The sequence below is a fragment of the Euprymna scolopes genome, chromosome 15 (genome assembly GCF_053919585.1).
Source record: "Euprymna scolopes isolate OS-2025 chromosome 15, ASM5391958v1, whole genome shotgun sequence".
NCBI classification, from domain to species: domain Eukaryota; kingdom Metazoa; phylum Mollusca; class Cephalopoda; order Sepiida; family Sepiolidae; genus Euprymna; species Euprymna scolopes.
This window is the reverse complement of record NC_136496.1, coordinates 127467583-127490827: the sequence shown is the minus strand read 5'-3', so window position 1 is coordinate 127490827 and position 23245 is coordinate 127467583. Positions and strand designations below refer to the sequence as shown.

Genomic DNA, 23245 nt, shown 5'->3' with positions numbered 1-23245 from the left:
TATTAACATTTCTATGAAAATAGTGTCCATTGTATTTTAAATATAGAACTGACCCAAATGAGATAAATTAATAAGTACTAATAAATACTAAGGAAGTAATATTATGATACATAGTTCAATACAAATGATAAAATCACATTGTAAGAGAAAATCCTTAATTTACTTCTTCAGTCCAGCACTTTTTGACAATGTTCTTTTTTTGCCCTGTTTTTTTCGAATAGTTCTTTTTTTACGTAACATTTTGCTGACTTCTTTCTTTAAAGAAATTACAAGTGCCTTTCTCACACCATTACAACAATGATCATATATTATGATATTCGAAAACGAGGCTATATCAAAGGGATGTCACTCTGATATTCTTATCCAAAGTTGCCAGATTGGCATTTTTAAAGCCAAATTTCATGAATTCGGCCTTTATATATATGGTCTTTTTCAAAGTGTAATGAATCAACTAAGGAAGGGACAAGCTGAATATTATAAAGATTTGTAGTGTTAAGTAAACTTTAAAAAAATTACTATTTCCAAAATAATTTGCCTACGAAATTAATCACCAAAATTACTTTGCATTTCTTTGTAAACAAGTTGGTCATTTTGTTTTATACCCCTGTAGAGATGGATGTATAAAATATCCTTTGCAAACCTATCTTGATGATAAATACGCACGACTGTTGAGCTTTTTATCGTTATCATCATCATCATCATCATCATCATCATCATCATCTTCGTTTCTTGTTACAGACCAATCCGAAATTTGTTTGGTTTCATAAGTTTGTATGGCTGTGTTAGAGAAAGAGACGGACAGATTGCTTTTACACCTAACTACATTGTATATGATCACCCTTACTCTCCCTAGGTCACCGCTGATGTTTAAGGCATCATTCAAAACCATCATCTAAACATCCTGGTCACTATCTAACAATGATTTTTGTTTTTACTCCTGAGCAATGCCAAATACGTATACCTAGTTAATAACAAGAGTCCTTACACTTTTGGCTAAGAACACAGTGTAGTATCTGTTCTAATGCTACATTTATCCTATTCTGTCCTTGATCAGTTGAGAAATCCTTCTAGACTTTTTATTTTTGTTCCAGTTTAGAGTGCTTATTTTTGGAGAGCTAGATTTTCCCTACATTAAAAACGGATCTTGTATCTAACTTTGCCCTCATGGAGAGACAAGAAAATAGGTACAAAAGTGGGGAGTCTTTTTTGTAACTTCCAATTGCAATTTTTCTAGTAATCGGAGGTTAGTGTTCTTAAAACAACTTGAGTTTTTTCTTATAAGTTGACTCTTCACCTCTGACTAAAATAATAAATGTATTAATAATTGACTCAAATGATAAAATCATACTTAAATCTGTGTATTTTGTTGAATTACTAAAATAAATATTTAATTTCAGATAAATGGTGACAATTAAAAATGAAGCAAAATAAAATATATCTCAGCCAATAATATAGTGGGAGAAAAAGTAGGCTAGTCGGAATCAAGTATTATGTTAGATGGATTGCTATTTGAGTCTTTGAAAATCTAATTAAATAACATTACATGCTAAGATAAAATCCACAATATGTATAAAACACAAATGTCCCAATACAAATGAAACACATGGTATTATAATTACAAGTTGTATGTGACAGATATAGTAGGAACAAAATATTAAGATAATTTTATGCAAAAAAGTATGTTTGAGCAGTTGTCAAGTCATGTGACTCCCTAGCAAGTACACGTGATCTACAGGATCTTTACTCCAAGGGAGATAACTGTATCCCAGCAATAATTTTAGTAAGCTGATGCCAAAACCCCTAAAAACTACAACTAATGAAATAATAATGCTGTGTGACGTCAACAATCAACCCAAATCGTATTGTCATCCTTATATTTTGTTGAATTTCTAAAATAAATATATTTTTCATTTCAGGTAAATTGATGACAATGGCTCAATGGATTCGCAAGTTTGTGCTGACTCATGCCGACTATAATCACGATTCGGTCATCAATGAAAGCATAAATTATGATTTGTTGGTTGAATGTGAGAAAATCGCGAGTGGTGAGAAAGCCTGTCCTGAGCTTTTCTTCAAATACTCCACACGCACAAGGGATGACATTCCGGCTGCGGTTTCCAAGGCTGAGGCGAATTTGAATAGAAAAATCAGTGCCGCCACATAAAAATAGAAAAAAAAAAAACTTTTTTTTTTTTTAATGAAAATGAAATGAAATACTTGTGATTCATTGACTTTTTTCCTTTTTTTTTTTTTTTTTTTGCATTTCTTTGTTTCATCTCTTTTTTCCTCTTCTCTCTCCCTTTCTTCTCTCACCCTCTCTCTCTCTTTCTTACCCCCTCCCTGGACCCAGGACTAAGAATTCTGAAAATGTGAGGTAAATGATTAAAAAAAAAAAAAAAAATGATCCAAAGTAAGGCTGATAAAATCTATTGAAGCTCCCAGACCGAGTGACATCTTGCCTATTAGGTGTTGGCTTTTGAGTGGCCAAATGACAATAGAGAAAATGACTGAGAAAAAGACTAAACATGTATGATTTTCAGTCAAAACTTGATATATTGAGAAGGTGAGATAGCTAAGCAAAAATTAAGTGGAGTGGATTCTAGAAATCAGTTTGAGTTGGTGAGGTGGGGGATTGCTGAAAGCGTCAGTCGACTAGGTCAAACAACTATCAACAGACAATGTTTGGGGAGGTCTTTTTTCAACACGCAAATGACTTATACCAACATGTCTGCATTTGTATTTTCATTATGTGAATCTGTGTTGCTTTTGTTTTGGTATACAACTTTAAAATCGGTGCACCCCCACCCACTCCTGCTATCACCAATATGAGAACAAGAAAAAAAAAAAAAGAAAGCATGGCACGTGCTCTCTACCTTTCCTCGCTCTGTGTCCCCCTTTCCCTGCTCGCTATCCTCCTATCCTTGCTTTCTATCCTCCTATCCTCGCTCTCTGTCCCGTCTCTAGTTTTCATACTTTGTGACGACTCACCTTCAATCATTCTTCTCTTTTTTGCTTGTTAATTCTCTCCCTTTGTTCTGTTTTTTTTTTTTTTTTTTTAATTTTCCTCCTTTTTTTTCCTCTCATCTTTATTTTGTCCCCAACTCCCCGTAAAAAAAACCCTGTGAATTTCCTCCTGAATCAGGAAAAGAAACAATTGTTATATTTAAAGAAGAATTATATCAAACGGATATATGGACCAAAAGTTTTGTTACTTCCTTGGATGTTTTATCTTTTTCTTTTTTTCAACTTGTCAAAAAACAAAATATTGCAGCCTTAAATTGAATTAAAGACAATTGACGGTAGGGGGGGGGGAGAAAATAAATTTTCTTCAGATTTGTTTTCTATACATAGCCTGAAATATGCTCTATTTTTTTTTCTTTTTTTTCAATGTAAATTCTTGTCACAATTCTAAAACGGTTTTTCTAACGTCAATCACATTTGAAGAAGCCATTTTTATTTGACCCCTTTTTCTCATTTTACAAATTCCTCCTTTGTGCTGCCATCTTGTACTCCTGAAGATAAAGATATGACACTTTAAAATAATATTAAAAAGTGGAGAGATATATAGCATGTCAGAATGCAACAAAAAGAAATCAAATAAAGTGCTCGATCGTGAATGTGAGAACTAAAATACAAATATTTATTTAAAAACTATGCATACATATTCTAAAGACGAACCAGCGGTTTCATTGTATTGAACCAGCTATCTGTGGCTGATTTGAATTCAATATAAATCATCAGCGTTGGTCGAAAAAGGAAAAACAAAATGGAGAAATGAACAGAAATCTGTTCATTTCTCCGTTTCGTTTTTCCTCTTCCCACAAATCATTGACCAGTTCAATATAATGAAAGTACTGGTTCGTCTTTAGAATATGTATGTATAGTTTTTAAATAAATATTTATATATATATATATGTTGGTAAAAAAGTTTTTACTGATTTAAAATTTAATTTTGAAAATGAGAAACTGTTTTTGAAAATATTTATATTCTCTTATGTGAAATATGAATTGAACTCATGTTAACTTAAAATCATCTAGATGATATTATGTAATCATCGAAATTAACCCTTATCCCTGAGTGGCTTCTGGGCCTTGATAAGTGGTGACCTCCATCTAAAAAAAATAATAATAATAATAATCGAAGGGAGCTAGGTCAGCACAATATGCAGGTTGGGACAAAATTTTCCGACCAAATTCTTCTATATCTTTAGTCAGTAGTGCTGTGTGAGGAGAAGCATTATCATGGTGGAAGATGAATCCATTTCTGTTGACTGAATAAGGTTGTTTTCGGATCAACATGGGTGAGAATATTTCAGAAAATTGTGAATGTTGCTTTAATAATCCCCCCCCCCCAAAAAAAGTTATAAATTAATCATGGTGATATTTAAGTAATAAAAATATGCATTAAAAAATTACAATTGTCTAAAATGTCCATTCTACAAACTAATAAAATCTTTTGAACTGACCTGATCAATTTTCTCCTGGGAAGTTCCTTTAATTTGATCGTCTGAAAAGCAAATTTTCACAGTAATAATGAATAATAAATTCTATGAAATAAATGCTAAAAGATTTATTTAAAGCTTTCTATCTATTACTAGCGAGGGGTACCCGGCGTTGCCCGGGTGTTTTTCGGGGTATGTGAAAAAAAACAGGTGCCCGTGAAAAAAAAAACGAAGCATTTATGACGCGCAGTTGGAAAATAGTAAAGTTTAAAAAAAAAAAAAACAGGTGCGCGTTTTTGATTGACGTGACGGCGATTGGTATTCAGCAGTTACGATTTTGTGCGGGACAGTTTTGAATGAGGTGAATAAATTGGTTTGTTTGTTTTTAAAAACCCGCTCCCTGTTTATTAGGAGGAGCGAAATGAAAGTTACAGTCTGATATGACGAAGTCGACATTGAACAAACGTTACTTAGCTCTCTTGAGACAACTGGCTTTCGGCCTGTGATTAGAGTCGAGTTTTGCTTTTTTTTATACCGAAAACCGAATGTAACGCGTGCCGATGCGGGAAATGTGAAATAATTAACGTTTGAAAGTCAATAAAATTAAATAGACAGGCGAGCTCCGTGGGTAACTCTGAGATATTACAATTTATAGATGATATAAAAAGTTTTAAGAAGTTGTGAACCGAGCAAGCGCTTCTCTGAAAGAAGCCTTTTGTGGACATCGAGGAAAAGCGTACATACATACATTTTCGCTTTTATATTTATAGATAAAGTATATATATTTTTATAAGATATAGATGAGATATGTTAAAATGTGAAATTTAACTTCACATAAAATGGAATATCTAGTATATAGAATACGTAATGGATAAGCATGAAACCAGATAAGAGGCAGATCTTTAAAGCCAATTAGTAGTCTTTAGTGTGTAAGCTTTTTCAATAAATATTATTTTACTAGCTTGTTTTATACTTATCCATTATTCCATATACTAAACATTTCATATCTATTATATAATTTTTATTTCTTAGTAAAGAAGCAAATTTTTTTAATTAAATTTTCTGAAATTAATAGCAAAAGACTTCAAATGTTTAGAAAGCTATGACAATACGATACACGGTTAAAAACGTATGAATGTCAGAAAAATAGACAAGATAATCTTATTATAATAATGCAATGATTTTTTTTTTATCACCTATTACATTCTTTTCAATCAGTAATAATACAGTGTGCAATATTATTTAATATTTCAAATATATTCCTCCTTTTCAAAAATCTAAGAGCGTTTTTTGGCTCAATGACATAGCCTTAAATATCATATATGATAGTATAAAAATATACTTATGGCAAGTAAGCTACGCAGAAACGTTTGTTTCATTCAGAAGGAAATTATTAGATTAAATATATTTGCTGTAAATATATTTTATACCATTAAGCTAAGCTTCACTCATGTATTAAGCACTGTTGAAGTTTTGACGTAAGACTAAAAGATTAAGAAATATCTGTTCAGTGTTGAATCAATATCTCAATAATAGTAAAAGTGTATTGTAATTAATACAGAAAAAAAAAAAGACAAATGAAACATATTCGACAACTGTCATCCGAATTTAATATTCAACCGACCTGTATAGTTGTAAACTTTTGAAAACTATTTGTAAGTTTTCAAAATTTGTTTCACTTTCAATTGATTGATTTCATCATAGACGGCCATTGATATTTTTCATTTTTTCTAATGGTTAACTCATTTCAGGCTTGAAAAGAAAAAAAACTTACCTTCATTTGACTGGAAACAACCTCTGCACTAAGAATTATTGGTAGTGTAGGGCTCTCCTCTTTTTTTAAAAATAAACGAGCACTAACTAAAAATTAAAAGTAAAAAAAAATGGACTGCCATTTTTTTTTTTACGCCTTCAACTAAGTAGCAGAAAACAGATTTTGAAATAACAAAACTTACAAATAATTTCAAAAGTTAAAAACTATGAAAATAGGAAATTAAGTTTATATCATTTGGTAAAAGTTATTTGTTGTAAATCTTGCTTCTTCCATTTTTCTTCATTGTTAACTATACTACACTTTGCCCAATAATAATTGAATTGTGTACAGTGCTCAGGTGCATGACAACTCCTGAAAAACACGTAGTACAACATTCAGTCGTCAGCAAAATGAACAGAGTATGAAGCGTGATATTCGTGGGTAAGTGGGGACAGAAATCATCAGGTGTAGTTTTGACAAATTTTGGGAAGCTTCAGGGGTTTAACTACTGCAACGTCTTTGCATATTTGTCATGACTCGACACATTCATTAATCAATGCAGACTCACAATATTCTATAATGTTAGTAAATGTTAATAATAAAAAAAACTCTGAACAATAGTCTAACCATGGAAACAAGAAAGACAAAATGTTTATCTTTTAATTTAAATAAAATCTTCAGAAACCAATTTAGATTTCTTTTCCTGAGGTTTCCTTTAGTTTGGAAGTTTGACATTTTGTTTTTCTTCCTTCCATGATCCTGACTTTGTTCTTTGTTGTGACTTTGTCTTTTATTAATTTCATTGTTTATTAACATTTTACACTTTTTTTGTTATAAAATTTCATAAAATGTATCAATTATTTAATAGTCGACATTTTTTCTTTCCTGTTCAATAAGTTTCAAATCAAGGAAACACTATATATTTATATGCATGTGTACACACACTCACATATACACACACTCACATATACACACACTCACACATACACACACACACACATACACACACACACACACACTCACATACACACATACCTATTGTATCAAAACTTGTTGAAAAGAAACCAATAAAGTGCTCAATCGTGAGTTTTGCAAGAGCTAATATAAATTTTATTTGAAAACTACACATTAGTTCCTGTTAGGCGAACCAGGGTTTCATTGTTACAGAGAAACGGTTTCTAGGTTAGAAAACTGAAATTTTGGCTTGCTCTAAATCCTCAGACAATAAAGGCAAACTGAGAAGGAAAACTAAATGAAGGTGAACACAAAGATTCACCATTTACAAGTCGGTAGTATCTTTTTCTAAGCAATTTTTTATGGGACTTCTCCCATAAAAACGCCTGTCTAACAATGAAACCATGGTTCACTTAACAGAAGCTGTAATGCCTAGTCTTTAAATAATGTCTCCAAATGAACTATTTTAAAATATAGATTAGAATCAAAATAGATGGTTGATTTTTGGACACCATGTAATATATATAAGTTTGAAAATGTACATTTTCTGTATACCAATCTTTTTATCAGAAGATCGATAAATGAACTAAAAGATATCTATTATCTTTTGAGCAAGCCTAGCAATATCATTCAAACACGGTAGTGTTTGAAGAGGCAGTTTTAGTCACTTAGAACTAATTTAAAGATTCACCGCTCACTCATTTTTCGACCAAATTTCTAACAATTATAACAGTTTATAGATCACCTTCTAAGTTATATTGTGAAAAAAAAAAATTTCAATTTTCGTTCAGTAAAACAAAAGTTATGAATTTACTGGTGTTCAAAATTGTAAAAAAACGTGACGTTTTTCATAACTGGTTTCCATAGCAACCACGTCGCTTTAGCGACTACTGTTGCTACCAATTCACCGCTCTCGTGAAAAGAGAAGTAATAAGTGAAACAGAATGAAAGAATGAAAGGGAGATAATTGGGGGGATTTTATTGAAAGCATTATTACATATGTGTATGTTTATGGGGGCCAAAAAATAAGACTGAAATGAAACAAAGAACAAATGAATTTACTGGAAGCCTAGAAAAATGTGATCATGACAATAATATGGTTAAGTTTAAGCATGGAAAAGTAAATGGCTAGTTGTTAAAACTGGAAAAGAAAAGGACAAAATATTCTAGTAAAAAATATAAATTTATAACGTAAAATATTGCAGGATTAAAAAAAAATTTTTTTTAATTCAATTTATAACATATAATCAATTCTTAATGCTGCAATATTGTAAGTTATAAATTTATATTTTTTCTAGAATGTCTTGTCCTTTTCTTTTCCATGTTTAAGCTTAACCATATTACTTTTCATGCTAACATTTTTCTATTGTAATATATATATAAATAAATACACAGATTGTTTCAAAAAGATGTCACCATTTGTGATTTCTGGGGAGAAAGTTAACAAAAGCATGCAAAAAAGACAGAATAAAAACAGTATTTGGTTTGGAAAAAACAGTTATACTCACGTTTCCCCAAGACAATAGCCAGAAAAATTATTTCTAACAACCATCTGCACTTTCATTTTGCCATTCAAAAATTGAATATTCTGAAAAAGGTCACGTAGTTATCCAATTGTTCCTGGACCGCCAACTCTTGATATCTGTATAGCTACTAGTTGTAAAATATATCTGTTTTTTGAAGTTGAGTCATATTAGATTGTACTCTCTCAGACATGCTATTGTTTATCATTGTAGTTGACTATCGATCGATCGATTGATAGGTGTGGCGTGATGCAGTGTGGATGAAATCTTTCTAAGTTTGACTTCAGAGAAATTATTAAAACTTTTCTTCGTATAAATTGTTAGTTGAACTAGTCAAAATTATGAAGGTTCTTTCTGCTGGACGAAATAAAATGAATTGTATATTTTAATTTATAAAACACATTCTGAGATGATTTTTCAAATATGAAACTTTCTCCTTTATTCGGCTTCTTATGGCACATGCAGAGGTGAAAAAGAAATACGCTCAGTCTGTTTAAACTACCTGTTTCAAAGACTGTTTTTAACGTCGACTTTTAGTTTCCTAGTAGCATTTATTATTTAAAAGAACTTTTACAATTTGTTTCATAGACCTGTCTTACAGACATAAAAGTTTTGTGTAACATAAGCCACTCCTGCACATCCCACTATTTGCCAAGCACTGCTCAATAGCTTTTGTGCTCAATCACATCTCGCTATTGCTGAATGTTGTGGCTAATCGTACATTGAAATTTCTTTTTTAAGGACTTCCCAAGCATTGTCTCATAGTCATAATGTTATTTTCTGTCTTGTAAACTTTCCACCTCCATGAATTTGTCCAGGTGGTAGCTTGTGATTCTGGTTGGAGCGTTTCTCCCTGGAAAGTCCCTCTGAAATTGTTGTCGATTTTTGGATAACCGCTTTTGTCACAAAGTAGATCTCTACAATCTTGATCGTGACTTGCATTGAATATCTATTTTTATTTATCGCTAACCCTTTATCTCCCATTCATGGTAGGAAGATTAGACACAAGATTAGGAAAGTGTGATTCAAAAAATAAATGCTCTAAAGGAATAGCAAACAAACAAACATTACCTCAACAGCCATGTAGGCATTCTACCGTAGACTGGAGGAGCTTAGGTGATTAGCAATGAACTAACCCCCTTCTCAAATGGTGAGAAAGTAAACCCTGGGAGAGTGAACCTCCTAGAAATGCAGGGAACTACACCAGAAACTAACAAAATGGGTCACCTTAAAATATATCCCAGACCCTCTTAGTCTTGTTGCATTTTCACCCCAAACAAGACACAGTGCCATTTTGATGTATGGTGCTACTGTCTGGGACATAATTTGCAGAGATACTATGTAGGGAATTGAGCAGCAAGATGTTTATTTACATTACACTTGAACTTCTGCATGTCAGTACAGTCAGGGAAACAGGAACCCAAAATAGAATTCCAAAGTCTAGCAGTCCTAGGGAAGAAACTATTAGAGTAGAACGCCTTTTGGCATCTGGAGATCTCTACTGTGTAGGGGTGGAACTTTGCTGCTTGTCGGATTTATCAGGGGTATTTACGGCAAGAGAGAGGGACAAGGACTTATAGTTCATCAGAGCACCTACCATTAAAATACTTGTAAAACAGGCAGAGGGATGCAACATTTCATCAATAGTTCGGGACCTATTAGGTTGGCGACTCTCTTTTGAGATGAACTTACCATTCAAACTACCTTCTTCTACTTCATCTGAAAAACAAAAGCCTGGGTTAATTTTCATATTAGCGAGAAAAAAATGGATACATCTTTTTAAACAACTCTGTGTGTGTGTATTATATGCTGTGCTAAAAATAGATACAGCAATGTTTTAAGTTGCTGTTAACTCGGAAATATTTTGGAACATATGTAAATTTTTGGCCTTTAAATAAAAATGAAATTATTTTTTAAGTAGGACAAAGTAAAAAATCCGTTTCTTTGAAAAATATTTGAAATTGTTCCAGATGCTCAATATATCTATCTCTATCTCTCTCTCTCTCTCTGTATATATATATATATATATATATATATATATATATATATATATATATATATATATACAATTAAATATTTAACTCCTGTGCTAAAACAATGGACGAAATCTAAGAACAAAAAATCATTTTACAAAATTTTTTTTGTCATAAAAAATAATTCAATAAGTTTTCAAATATGTGTGTTTTTTATCTTTTTTTTAATTTTTTATTTATTTATTTATTTTTTAAATAGAAAAAAAATGGAGTTAATTCCAATGAAAGAACTAGTAACGTTTTGCAGTTCCCTGCTTTTCAAATATATTTTTTTTTGGGGGGGGGGGACTTTGATCTCTTACTTTTCTTTATCTTTGCTCTCTTCCTAACAGATACATTCTTCACACACACATATATTTTATCTCTCTCTCTCTCTCTCTGACATCTTTCTTCCCTCCTCCTCTCCTGTCTCAGGTACCTTTTAGTATATAATAATTATCTATATCTCTCTTTTCCTCTTTTTCTCGGGCACCTTTCACTGTATAATTTCTCCCTCTCTTCCTCAGCTACCTCGCAGTGTATAATGACTAGGGCTATGACAACAGCATATTCTTTTCATTGTTTTGACTCTTGAGTGTGTATCCGCCACAGTTGGACACAATTAATCAGCTGAGAACCACATCACTCTACATAAAAATATATAAGATATCAGTGGATACAATATACCTGAGAATCAAAACAAGGAAAAGAATATGCTGTTGTCATAGACCTAATAATGACTAACAGCTATTTTATCATGCGTGTTAATTTGCTTTTCATATGACATTCCTATAAGCACTTGGTTGTCAAAATCAGGCTTTTCTAGTTAAGGATGAATCAAACAAATTTTCTCCATCTCTCCCAAACGAATCTTTCTATTTAATAATACTCTATCAGCAGTGACAATAGGAGTATAAACGTAGAATATAAAAATCTAGATTTAAATAAGTCGTGCTGACAGGCATCTGTAACTGCATTAGTGTTAAAAAATGTATCCGAAAAAACTCAGAAAAACAGTTTTAAAAAAATAACAAAAAAAAAAAACGAGTGATAAATTAAATGTACGTATATTATCGTTTCTGGTCTCGTCTTATTAGACTGGGTTATTGTTTAGGAGAGCTGTAGAACCATAAGAATACATGTTATTACAGACTTCTGTAGCTGAAAATAATCTTGTAGGAATGCCATTGACTTCCTATTATGAAATATGTGACTAATCTTCTGTTAAAGCAATATGCCATTAATTTTTCATTAAAGCATGCACTATGCCATTAAATTCTGTTAAAACGTTATGCACTATGCCATTAAATTCTGTTAAAACGTTATGCACTATGCCATTAAATTCTGTTAAAACGTTATGCACTATGCCATTAAATTCTGTTAAAACGTTATGCACTATGCCATTAAATTCTGTTAAAACGTTATGCACTATGCCATTAAATTCTGTTAAAACGTTATGCACTATGCCATTAAATTCTGTTAAAACGTTATGCACTATGCCATTAAATTCTGTTAAAACGTTATGCACTATGCCATTAAATTCTGTTAAAACGTTATGCAATAGGCCACTAATTTTCTGTTAAAGCATGTCATCTGTCAATTGTCTATTAAAATATACAGCTTGCCATCAATTTTCTATCATACAGTTTTCCAATTATTTTCTATTATTGTATGCCACGCACCATCATGCTCTATTAACTGTATTTCCACAAAGCTTTCATGTAATATGAAACATGTAATATGAAAGCTATTCAGCTTCCCAAAAAGGAAATCGTCTTTTATAAGTTTATGATCTACTGTCAATTTACGATCATAGTTTTGTGGCTTTCTGTATAAAAAAGATTGTAAGCCTTGACAAGTTCAGACTTTGAACGAATTGAAGAGGAAATATTTAATATTTTGTGCTAATTCTGTCATTTTATTAAAATATTTTCGTTTCATTTTAATTCAATTGAAGTTCTCAAAAATCAAGTGGCCTCTTCCCGATTTCTATATGAGACGCATAGATATTCAAATATTCCATTCAGGTTCTTCTTACAATCTCAAACACTGACGAAAGAAGTTGAGAACATAATTTTCCTCTCCCCGATTGACCATTTAAGTAAGTTATGGTGTGTCTTTCTTGTGGTCTCTTGCTTTTACTGAATTCCAGGACAAGAATTCATTTAGTCTGGTTGTGTATCCAGCTTTGTGCTGTTAGTTGGGGTAACATCACTTGGAGAAGGTGCAGCATTCCTTGTAAAAGCCCGTATGAGTTAACATTATCATATTAGCAACTTATTTGCATTGTTAATAGTGGTGGGACGATTCCAATATTTTTTCCGATTCTGATTCTTTATAAATCTCTAAATATTTAACTATAAAATTATTTTTTCATGATTACTGTAAAAAAACACACCCTAAATGTGCAAATATTTTCTCAAACGTAAAAACACATTTGTGAGGGGATGATCTAGAGGTTTTAGTCTAACTGGAAGTTTAAAATCAATGAATATTTATTTTATTATTCTTACTACAAGCAGTGGAAAAATGTTTCTTAAACAAAAATCAAATAAAAAAAATAATAATTTAAGGAATCGGTTTTGGCATCGGAAAATAGACTCAAATTTTTTCAATTCTGATACCCCAAAACGCTCCAATTTTTTCCCAATTCCGATTAATCATCCCAACACTAATTGTTAATATGATGTGATTTTGAATATTTAATCATGGTTTGTTTGTAGTGAAAAGTATTCTCATGCTAGGTTGTCCTGAGTACGGAAAGATGTTAGACGCTCGAGGATAGTGTCTAGTAGGCATTCAAGTTCTCTCCTTCTCCTAATTTGTATTGTTTGTCTATGGATATAAAATTGTAATTGGAGATTAGTCATAATTGCTACAGTCATGTGTATGCTATAAGAAGATCTCTTTTCTCTCTATTGAATTATGTAATAGTCTAGATGTATATCACATTTAAAACTCTATGTAAAACTATTTTGATGTGTGACAGTTTCTTAGTTCAAACGTGAAACGATACTTATCTATATACTGCTACTACTGTTGCTGCTGTTCTGCTGTTGTTTTGCTTGTCACCGTGCACACTTTTCATCTGTACATGAATGTTTTAGATGTTTTGGCAAAAGATGAAATGTTATGAGAGAAAGTATGTAAATAATTTTGAGAAAGAGAGGAGAGAGAAAGAATGTTTATTATTTTAGGCATCGCAAAAGTTTTATTAATGTTTAGGAAGTCCAGAATCTTTTCCTAAATATTTGGAATTTCCGAATAGAGAAAACATTACTAGACTTTCTAAAATGCTTGGAAATTCGAAAAGGAGTTTTCCAGAAATCTTTGGAAATTTGAAACTGGGTTTTCCACAAATGTTTGGAAATTAAAAACTGATTTTCCAAAAATGTTTGGAAATTTGAAAAAGGGTTTTCTGAAAAATACTTAAAAAAAAAAAAAAAAATGGCGACCCAAATGAATAAAAAAAAAATGGCGACCAAAATGAATAAAAAAAATGGCATAATCCTTTTGCTTCCATTGTAGCAGATGATCCTGAACTTAGAATATTTCATTGGTGTCATAAAAGGCTCCGTCTTTGCTTGATGCGTAATTTGAAAGTACACATCAGACAAAAACAGACACTTCTAACCCTGCTCAATCCAGATTCAGGATAATCACATCTCAAAACATTCTTACATAACCTAATGGCAATACGTTTTTCTTTTTCTTTTCTTGTATTTTTATTATTTTATTATTTCCTTTTCTTTTTCTAATTTTTAAATTGACTGTTTTTCTTTTATTCCTGTTGTTTTTATTTTTTTACTTCTAAAGAAACTTTTTTCAGACAAAAAAAAAAAACTGCTAACATTCAGGAACATTCTATGCTGCTGCTGCTTGACCCCGTACTCATGGGCAGAATTCTCATTTTTGCTCTCCTGTTTATCCCACTTGTTGATAGCAACAAAATTTCACATGACATAAACATTGATTTGCTCACAGAAATGCAATGCTAAACTGGTACATCTTTTTGCAGTAGTGGATCGGTGCCTTTTCTATAGAACTACAAAAATGAAATCATCAGAGCTATCAACTTTTCACCCTTTTCGATGACCATTTCTGCTACCACTAGTGCCCTATTGCCACAACTACAACTGCTTTTAAACAACGGTTAGCATTACGATTATTGAACAAAATGTTATATTAATCGGTTTGATTTGATGATTGTATATAAACGTTTTTTGTTCTAATTAAAAGAAGCCAAATAAATTAAAATGGTTAAAAATAGATTTTTGTGTGTCTCATTACAATAACCCAACTATGAAAAAAAAAAAGCGTCTTATTTCCTCATGAAAGTTTTTTAATCTTGAAAAATTTTTGTCCTGCGTTGGAAAATTATTTTGTCAGTAAGTCAATTGCTGACTTGACTTGCTTTCTCGAACTCATAAAAGTCCTGATGTTATTTCAGGGATCATCAGTTGTTTACCATGAAACACTGTTTTGGAGATTTAAAAACAAAACAGTGTATTAAATCATGGCTCCCCAGCAGTGTTGATCAAACACCACCTTCATTAAACAAAAAATGTTCCGGATATTGGACCTTATATAATCTCTATGCATTTTTATAAACCAATAAAAACGTGTTTAGTTTCATTTCAAAATGTGTATATATTGTTAATGTCAGATGAATTTCTAAACTTGAATAAATAGGGGGTGGTGACTATTTAAAGAGAAATGGGAATTAATTGAAGCATATGGACTATGTCTATGGAAGTGATAAGATTTATGAACTTTTCCTGGCATGTTTTATTACAAAGTGGTCACCACTTATCAAGGCCCGGAAGCCACTCGAGGATAAGGGATATTGCGTGTACAGTATGTTAGTGTTGAGATTTGATAAAGTGTCTTACTTAAGGGGGCGTTTCATCGGGAATTTGTTTATGTTGGACTTGAAGACATCCAGGTTGTAGTCAGGTGGGAAACAGGCAGATGGAACAGAGTTCCACAGGCGTGCACTTCTAAGAAAAAAGCTTTGTTCGTGGAATCTACGTTTTGGTTTTGGCACAGATAAAGAGTGGGGAAAATTTTTGACAGTGGTTTCAACTAGACGGGTGTTTTTTGTGAAAGATCGGTGAGGGGGGGGGACCAGGAATTGGAGCTTAGATGAGCACTTGCCATGGAAGTAATGATAAAACAAAGACAGGCTCGCAACGTCTCTTCTGTGGGAGAGAGGTTGCAGGGAAGAGAAAAGGACATCCCCCACTAAGCCACAAAGCCTATTTTGTACTCTGTCAAGGCAGGATAGTGGTTTTAGCTGCTCCTGCCCAGATGTGGCAACAGTACTCCATCCTTGGACGTACTTGGCTTTTATATAGATAGAGAATTGCATCAGCAGTGAGATATCTTCTGGTTCCATTTCAGGTCAGGAGTAAAGGTCAAGCCCTGAAGCTTATCAAAACATGGAGCTTCCCTAGTCGAGAGCCATCCATTTCAATTGATGCCAGATGGGGATCAGAACGTTGATGATGTAAAGATAGAAGCTTGGTTTTAGATGCATTAAAAGTAACCAGCCACCTCTTCCCTCACTGTACCACGCACTCAAGATCAGAGGAGAGAGAATCAGAGAGAACTTTGTCATTTTACAGCCTTTGATGTGTTGCCATAGATGGTTGTGTCATCAGCATAGATGTCAACAAATGATTTAAGTATGTGTTTTGGGAGATCATTGATGTAAATCAGGAAGAGAGTTGGGCCTAGGATGAAGCCCTGAGGGACTCCAGCATTAATACTGAGGGCCTCTGATTTCTGCCCATCAACCACTACTCTTATGAGCCTATCAGAGAGAAATGATTTAATGATCGAGAAAACATTTCCAGTTATACCGTAGCTGGAAATCTTGTAAAGTAGGCCCTTATGCCATACTTTATCGAAGGCTTGTCCTAGAGAGGAAGCCTTTGTCAAGAGATTCACTAATCCTATGAGATATAACCATTAGCACATCTGCGGTAGATCTTGCAGAACGGAAAACCATATTGCATGTCACTAAGAAGGTTATTTCTGCTGAAGTGGTTGACTACTTCTCTATTCAATATGGATTCCAGCAACTTACTCATGACACACAGGAGACTTATTGGTCTGTACTGGGAGGGAGACGACTTATCACTTGAATTCTTAAATACAGGGCAAACTGATGAGGTTTTCCAGGGTGTTGGGAAGCACTTCTCTTTAAGGCAATACTTAAACAGTTTTGTAAGTATGGGGGCAAGTTCTGGTTGAAACTTTTTCAGCACTATAATTGGAATGCCATCAGGGCCAGTAGCTTTACTGGAATCAAAGTTCTTGATTAGCTGTGCGACCTCACACACAGATATTTGTATGTTGCATAGCGTGTTGTCTGTTATAGGTGGAAATACTGGGAGTTGATGGCCTTTGTCGCATGTGGTAGAATTAGCTGCAAAGTTCTTGGCAAATAGTTTGGCTTTGTCTTGATGCTTTCCTTTTTTAAATCGTCTCTATTAAACTACAACAGCATAACACAGTGCTTTGTGAACCTTCATTTTCATACAATATGCATCTAGAAATTAAAATGAGACTTATGCTGAGGTGGTTAAAATGCGGAGGCTGACAAAATGGTATTATCTGTAATTGCAACATGTGATAAGGATCTTGGCTTTTTTGGCTAGGAACAGTGTTGTATCCTGTCCTCACTCAGTGGAAGAGAAAACCTTCATGACTAAGACAATTTTTGTTTTTGTTCCTATCCAGAGTGCCCTTTTTTGGGAGCTGGATTTTCCCCACATTGAAATGCTACCTTGTGTCTAAACCTGCCCTCGTGGGGAGGCAAGTAAATAGGAACAAATGCCTTAATGAATCTTGCTTTCCGAGCTGCTGGAAAACTGCTTCTGTGGTACCAGTATTCAAGAATTCTGGCGAAAGAACTGACCCATTAAATTATCGCCCTATTAGCCTCCTCCCACTTTTTGCCAAAATATTTGAGACCTTAATTAACCATGCTCTAGTCCAGCACCTTACAGATGCTAAACTTCTGACCGACCATCAATATGGATTTAGACAAGCCCGTTCCACGGCAGACATCCTCACTGTAATCTCTGAACGCATATACCATTCACTGGACAAAGCGGGAGAGGGCAGAGCGGTAGCTCTAGATATATCTAAGGCTTTCGACAGGGTATGGCATGAGGGTCTCCTCAGGAAGATTAGATCTTACGGTATCACTGGTAGAATACTTAACATAATTAAATCCTTCTTAGATAAGAGAAAAATCCAGGTTGTCCTCGACGGTCGTACGTCTAAACAATATAATATAAATGCCGGAGTGCCCCAGGGATCTATCCTTGGTCCTCTGCTGTTCCTGATATTCATAAATGACCTCCCCGATAAAATTGCCTCTGAGATGGGTATATATGCTGATGACACCACACTCTATAGCAGGCACGACAGGAAAACAAATGAACATATATCTAAAGTAATGGCAGAAACACTAGAGGATGACCTCAAATCAGTAGTGGAATGGGGACAAAAATGGATGGTAACGTTCAATGCCACTAAGACAAAACTGGTTTCATTCAATAATTACAGGAAACCTTCTCTACCACCTATAGCAATGGCCAACAACTCTTTAGCTGAGAGTACGTCTTTCAAGCTCTTTGGCCTAACGTTCACAGGAAACATGAGCTGGAACAATTACATCGAGGGCATTGCCAGGGCCGCTGCGCAGAAGGTGGGCTCTCTCTACCGTGCTAGAAAACTTCTAACACCCGAAAGTATCCTGTACCTCTATAAGGCCACTATTCGCCCATGTATGGAGTATTGCTGTCATATTTGGGCCGGTGCATCGGCTACTAGTCTCTCTCTCCTTGACAGGGTTCAAAAGAGAGTCGCAAATCTGATAGGCCCTAAACTGGCATCAAAACTTCAGCCTCTGTTCCATCGTCGAAACGTTGCATCCCTCTGCCTGTTCTACAAGTATTATAATGGTGAATGCTCTGAAGAACTACAAGCACTTGTGCCCCCACGACATGAACACCCTCGACAGACCCGACAAGCTGCAAAATCCCACCCCCACACTGTAGAGATCCCTAGATGTAAAAGATCTTTCTACTCCAGTAGTTTCTTCCCCAGAACTGCTAGACTTTGGAATTCCATTCCAGGTCACTGTACTGACATGCATAAGTTCAAGTGCAACGTGAACCAACATCTCGCTGCCCTAATCCCTACATAGTGCCCCAGTAGATGTTTCCCCTGATAGTAGCCCCCTACACCAAAGTGGCAATGTGCCTTGTTTGGGGTGAAAATGTAATAAAAAAAAATAAAAAAAAAGGAACAAATAAGTAACATTTCAAATAACAAAATCTTACAAGATCCTTTTTTTTTTTTTTTTTTTTTAAATAGACCAAGATTCTGAATGTTTAAAGTATTAGAATACTCCCTAGTTACATACTTTGTCTAACCCATCTGATATAATGGTTTGCTATTGGGCCAGAAGATTGGGGTTCAATCCTCGATCAAGTCATACTAAAGACTTAAAAAATAGTACTTGATGACCTCTTTACTAAACCTTTAGCATTATAAGGAGAGGATCAAGGGTAAGTGGAGTAATCCTGAAGATGGAGTGGCGCCCTCTCCTACATCTTTGTGTGGCAGATAATGAAACAGGAGCCTATGGATAACCCTTGACTATACTTGACCACTTGGTTTAGGACAGTTAAACACAAGGTTGTATTTTAATGTGGGGAAAATCCAGCTCTGACCCAAAAAGGGAAAATTTGGCTTGGGACAAAAATAAAAATTGCCTCAATCAAGAATTTCTCTTTCATTGACAGAACAGATAATACACTTTGATCATAGTGTCCAATATTTAGTATGCATACCACTCATGCTTCTTTATCTACTTTGCACGTCTTGGAATCATTTGGGCATACAACAGTTTCCACTTTTTTTTTTACGCATTCCTTTGTGGTATTTTGAAAGATTTTTCAAGCTGCACCTGTTTGGCCAGCAGAGGGCAGACAAGGCAGTGTTGCATCATATAGTCCTTCTCTCCGCAACTGCAGTCGATTTTGTAGCCCCCATCTAGCTATAATAACCTTTTGATCTCTTCCATTTCCATACTCAGGTGATTGAGTGCTTTTGATCCAAAGGGAAATTGGATCTCAGTAGGAGTAGATGGTGGCGTCGCTGGTTCTCAGTCATAGTCTGGTCTCTTCCTGAGATGTTGTTCGTGGCTCAACATGGCTGAGGAAGCTTTTGCTCGATTTCAGTTGTTTGTCTTGATTCACATCCATGATGGAGATAACGTTCATCATTGGGAAGCTGTGTGACCTCTACTTAGTTGTCAACTTTCCATCTCACATCAGCAATGTTATGGTCTTTGGTGTGGTTTAAGTGGGGGCTACATCATGCCACCTCACATCTTCAAAGTTGGCTTGCAAGTCAACACCAAAATGTACCTGGACGTACTGAAGAGTGTGGTGATTCCCTGGTGCAATCAGGTGGCAGCAGGACTTTGTGCCAGTCCACAAGTCTAAAAAGATAGGCTTGGCTTCAGGAGTGCTACGATTTTGTACCCTTTTCTCACTGTCCCTTCCTCCAACCTTAATCTACTGGATTACTTCGTTTGATCATATGTTGATAACATCACCAACATGACCTCCCACAACATCAATTGATTTTCTTAGCCTTTGAACCAAGATCAAAGTGCAGTATCTGTTCTGATGCTACACTTCAATTTTTTGTTCTCGGTTAGTAGAGGAGAAATCCTTCACGACTGGGACAATTTTTATTTTTGTTCCTTTTCCTACATTAAAAACCGACCTTGGTGTCTAACTCTGCCCTCGTGGGGAGGCAAGTAAATAGAAATATGACCTTCCACAACACAAAACCCTAACCTGATCATCGCCATCCGCTGAGTATTCACTGAGCTCCTGCTGGCGCATGCTCCCATTTCTGGACCCATATCGAGGCGGTGATTGAAGCTGAAGGCGGCTACATTGAATAGATGTTAGCTCTACTACATAATTAAGTTACCTGAATTAATTTTTTCGATAAAAGTTTTAAAAGGTGATTACACGTCCCCATCTGTCTTTATCCTCCCCATCTGTCTTTATCCGCCCCCTCTGTCTTTATCCTCCCCCTCTGTCTTTATCCTCGCCCCTCTGTCTTTATCCTCCCCCTCTGTCTTTATCCTCCCCCTCTGTCTTTATCCTCCCCCTCTGTCTTTATCCGCCCCCTCTGTCTTTATCCTCCCCCCTCTGTCTTTATCCTCCCCCTCTGTCTTTATCCTCCCCCCTCTGTCTTTATCCTCCTCCCTCTGTCTTTATCCTCCCCCTCTGTCTTTGTCCTCCCCCTCTGTCTTTATCCTCCCCCTCTGTCTTTATCCTCCCCCTCTGTCTTTATCCTCCCCCCTCTGTCTTTATCCTCCCCCCTCTGTCTTTATCCTCCCCCCTCTGTCTTTATCCTCCCCCTCTGTCTTTATCCGCCCCCCTCTGTCTTTATCCGCCCCCCTCTGTCTTTATCCTCCCCCCTCTGTCTTTATCTGCCCCCCTCTGTCTTTATCCTCCCCCCTCTGTCTTTATCCTCCCCCCTCTGCCTTTATCGACCCCCTCTGTCTTTATCCTCCCCCCTCTGTCTTTATCCTCCCCCCTCTGTCTTTATCCGCCCCCTCTGTCTTTATCCTCCTCCCTCTGTCTTTATCCTCCTCCCTCTGTCTTTATCCTCCTCCCTCTGTCTTTATCCTCCTCCCTCTGTCTTTATCCCCCCTCTGTCTTTATCCTCCTCCCTCTGTCTTAATCCTCCCCCTCTGTCTTTATCCTCCCCCCTCTGTCTTAATCCTCCCCCCTCTGTCTTTATCCTCCCCCTCTGTCTTAATCCTCCCCCCTCTGTCTTTATCCTCCCCCCTCTGTCTTTATCCGCCCCCTCTGTCTTTATCCTCCCCCCTCTGTCTTTATCCTCCTCCCTCTGTCTTTATCCTCCCCCTCTGTCTTTGTCCTCCCCCTCTGTCTTTATCCTCCCCCTCTGTCTTTATCCTCCCCCTCTGTCTTTATCCGCCCCCTCTGTCTTTATCCTCCCCCCTCTGTCTTTATCTGCCCCCCTCTGTCTTTATCCTCCCCCCTCTGTCTTTATCCTCCCCCCTCTGTCTTTATCCGCCCCCTCTGTCTTTATCCGCCCCCCTCTGTCTTTATCCGCCCCCCTCTGTCTTTATCCTCCCCCCTCTGTCTTTATCCTCCCCCTCTGTCTTTATCCTCCCCCTCTGTCTTTATCCTCCCCCTCTGTCTTTATCCTCCCCCCTCTGTCTTTATCCTTCCCCTCTGTCTTTATCCTCCCCCCCCTCTGTCTTTATCTTCCCCTCTCTGTCTTTATCCTCCCCCTCTGTCTTTATCCTCCCCCCTGTCTTTATCTTCCCCCCTCTGTCTTTATCCTCCCCCCTCTGTCTTTATCCTCCCCCTCTGTCTTTATCCTCCCCCTCTGTCTTTATCTTCCCCTCTCTGTCTTTATCCCCCCCTCTGTCTTTATCCTCCCCCTCTGTCTTTATCCTCCCCCTCTGTCTTTATCCTCCCCCCTCTGTCTTTATCCTCCCCCCTCTGTCTTTATCCTCCCCTCTCTGTCTTTATCCTCCCCCCTCAGTCTTTATCCTCCCCCTCTGTCTTTATCCTCCCCCCTCTGTCTTTATCCTCCTCCTTTGTCTGTATCTTCCCCCTCTGTCTTTATCCTCCCCCCTCTGTCTTTATCCTCCCCCCTCTGTCTTTATCCTCCCCCCTCTGTCTTTATCCTCCCCCCTCTGTCTTTATCCTCCCCCCTCTGTCTTTATCCTCCTCCTCTGTCTTTATCCTCCCCCCTCTGTCTTTATCCTCCCCCTCTGTCTTTATCCTCCCCTCTCTGTCTTTATCCTCCCCCCTCTGTCTTTATCCTCCCCCTCTGTCTTTATCCTCCCCCCTCTGTCTTTATCCTCCCCCCTCTGTCTTTATCCTCCGCCTCTGTCTTTATCCTCCCCCTCTGTCTTTATCCTCCCCCTCTGTCTTTATCCTCCCCCCTCTGTCTTTATCCTCTTCCTCTGTCTGTATCTTCCCCCTCTGTCTTTATCCTCCCCCCTCTGTCTTTATCCTCCCCCCTCTGTCTTTGTCCTCCCCCCTCTGTCTTTATCCTGCTCCTCTGTCTTTATCTTCCCCTCTCTGTCTTTATCCTCCCCCTCTGTCTTTATCCTCCCCCCTCTGTCTTTATCCTCCCCCTCTGTCTTTATCCTCCCCCCTCTGTCTTTATCCTCAGCCCTCTGTCTTTATCCTCCCCCCTCTGTCTTTATCCTCCCCCCTCTGTCCATATCCTCCCCCCTCTGTCTTGTTCCTCCCCCTATGTCTTTATCCTCCCCTCTCTGTCTTTATCCTCCCCCCTCTGTCTTTATACTCCCCCCTCTGTCTTTATCCTCCCCCTCTGTCTTTATCCTCCCCCTCTGTCTTTCTCGACCTAGTTGCATCACAGTTTCCCAAGTGAATGTTTTAGAGTCCTCGTAAAACAGGAGGGATTCATTGAGATATTAAAGAAGTCAGTTAATAATTCAAATTGCGT

At 36.3% G+C, this 23245-nt stretch overlaps 1 protein-coding gene across 2 annotated transcripts in view; it reads left to right on the top strand.

Moving 5' to 3' along the window:
• Window positions 1–14953, top strand: part of LOC145294125 (glutamate--cysteine ligase catalytic subunit-like) — a 218146-nt gene extending 203193 nt beyond the window's left edge. For both annotated transcript variants that reach the window (XM_080141228.1, XM_080141229.1), the window contains exon 16: window positions 1917–14953. In XM_080141228.1, the coding sequence (XP_079997354.1) occupies window positions 1917–2164 (248 nt within the window). In that variant the 3' untranslated portion in view covers window positions 2165–14953. The remainder of the gene's footprint in view (window positions 1–1916) is intronic.
• The last annotated feature ends 8292 nt before the right edge of the window (window positions 14954–23245 follow it).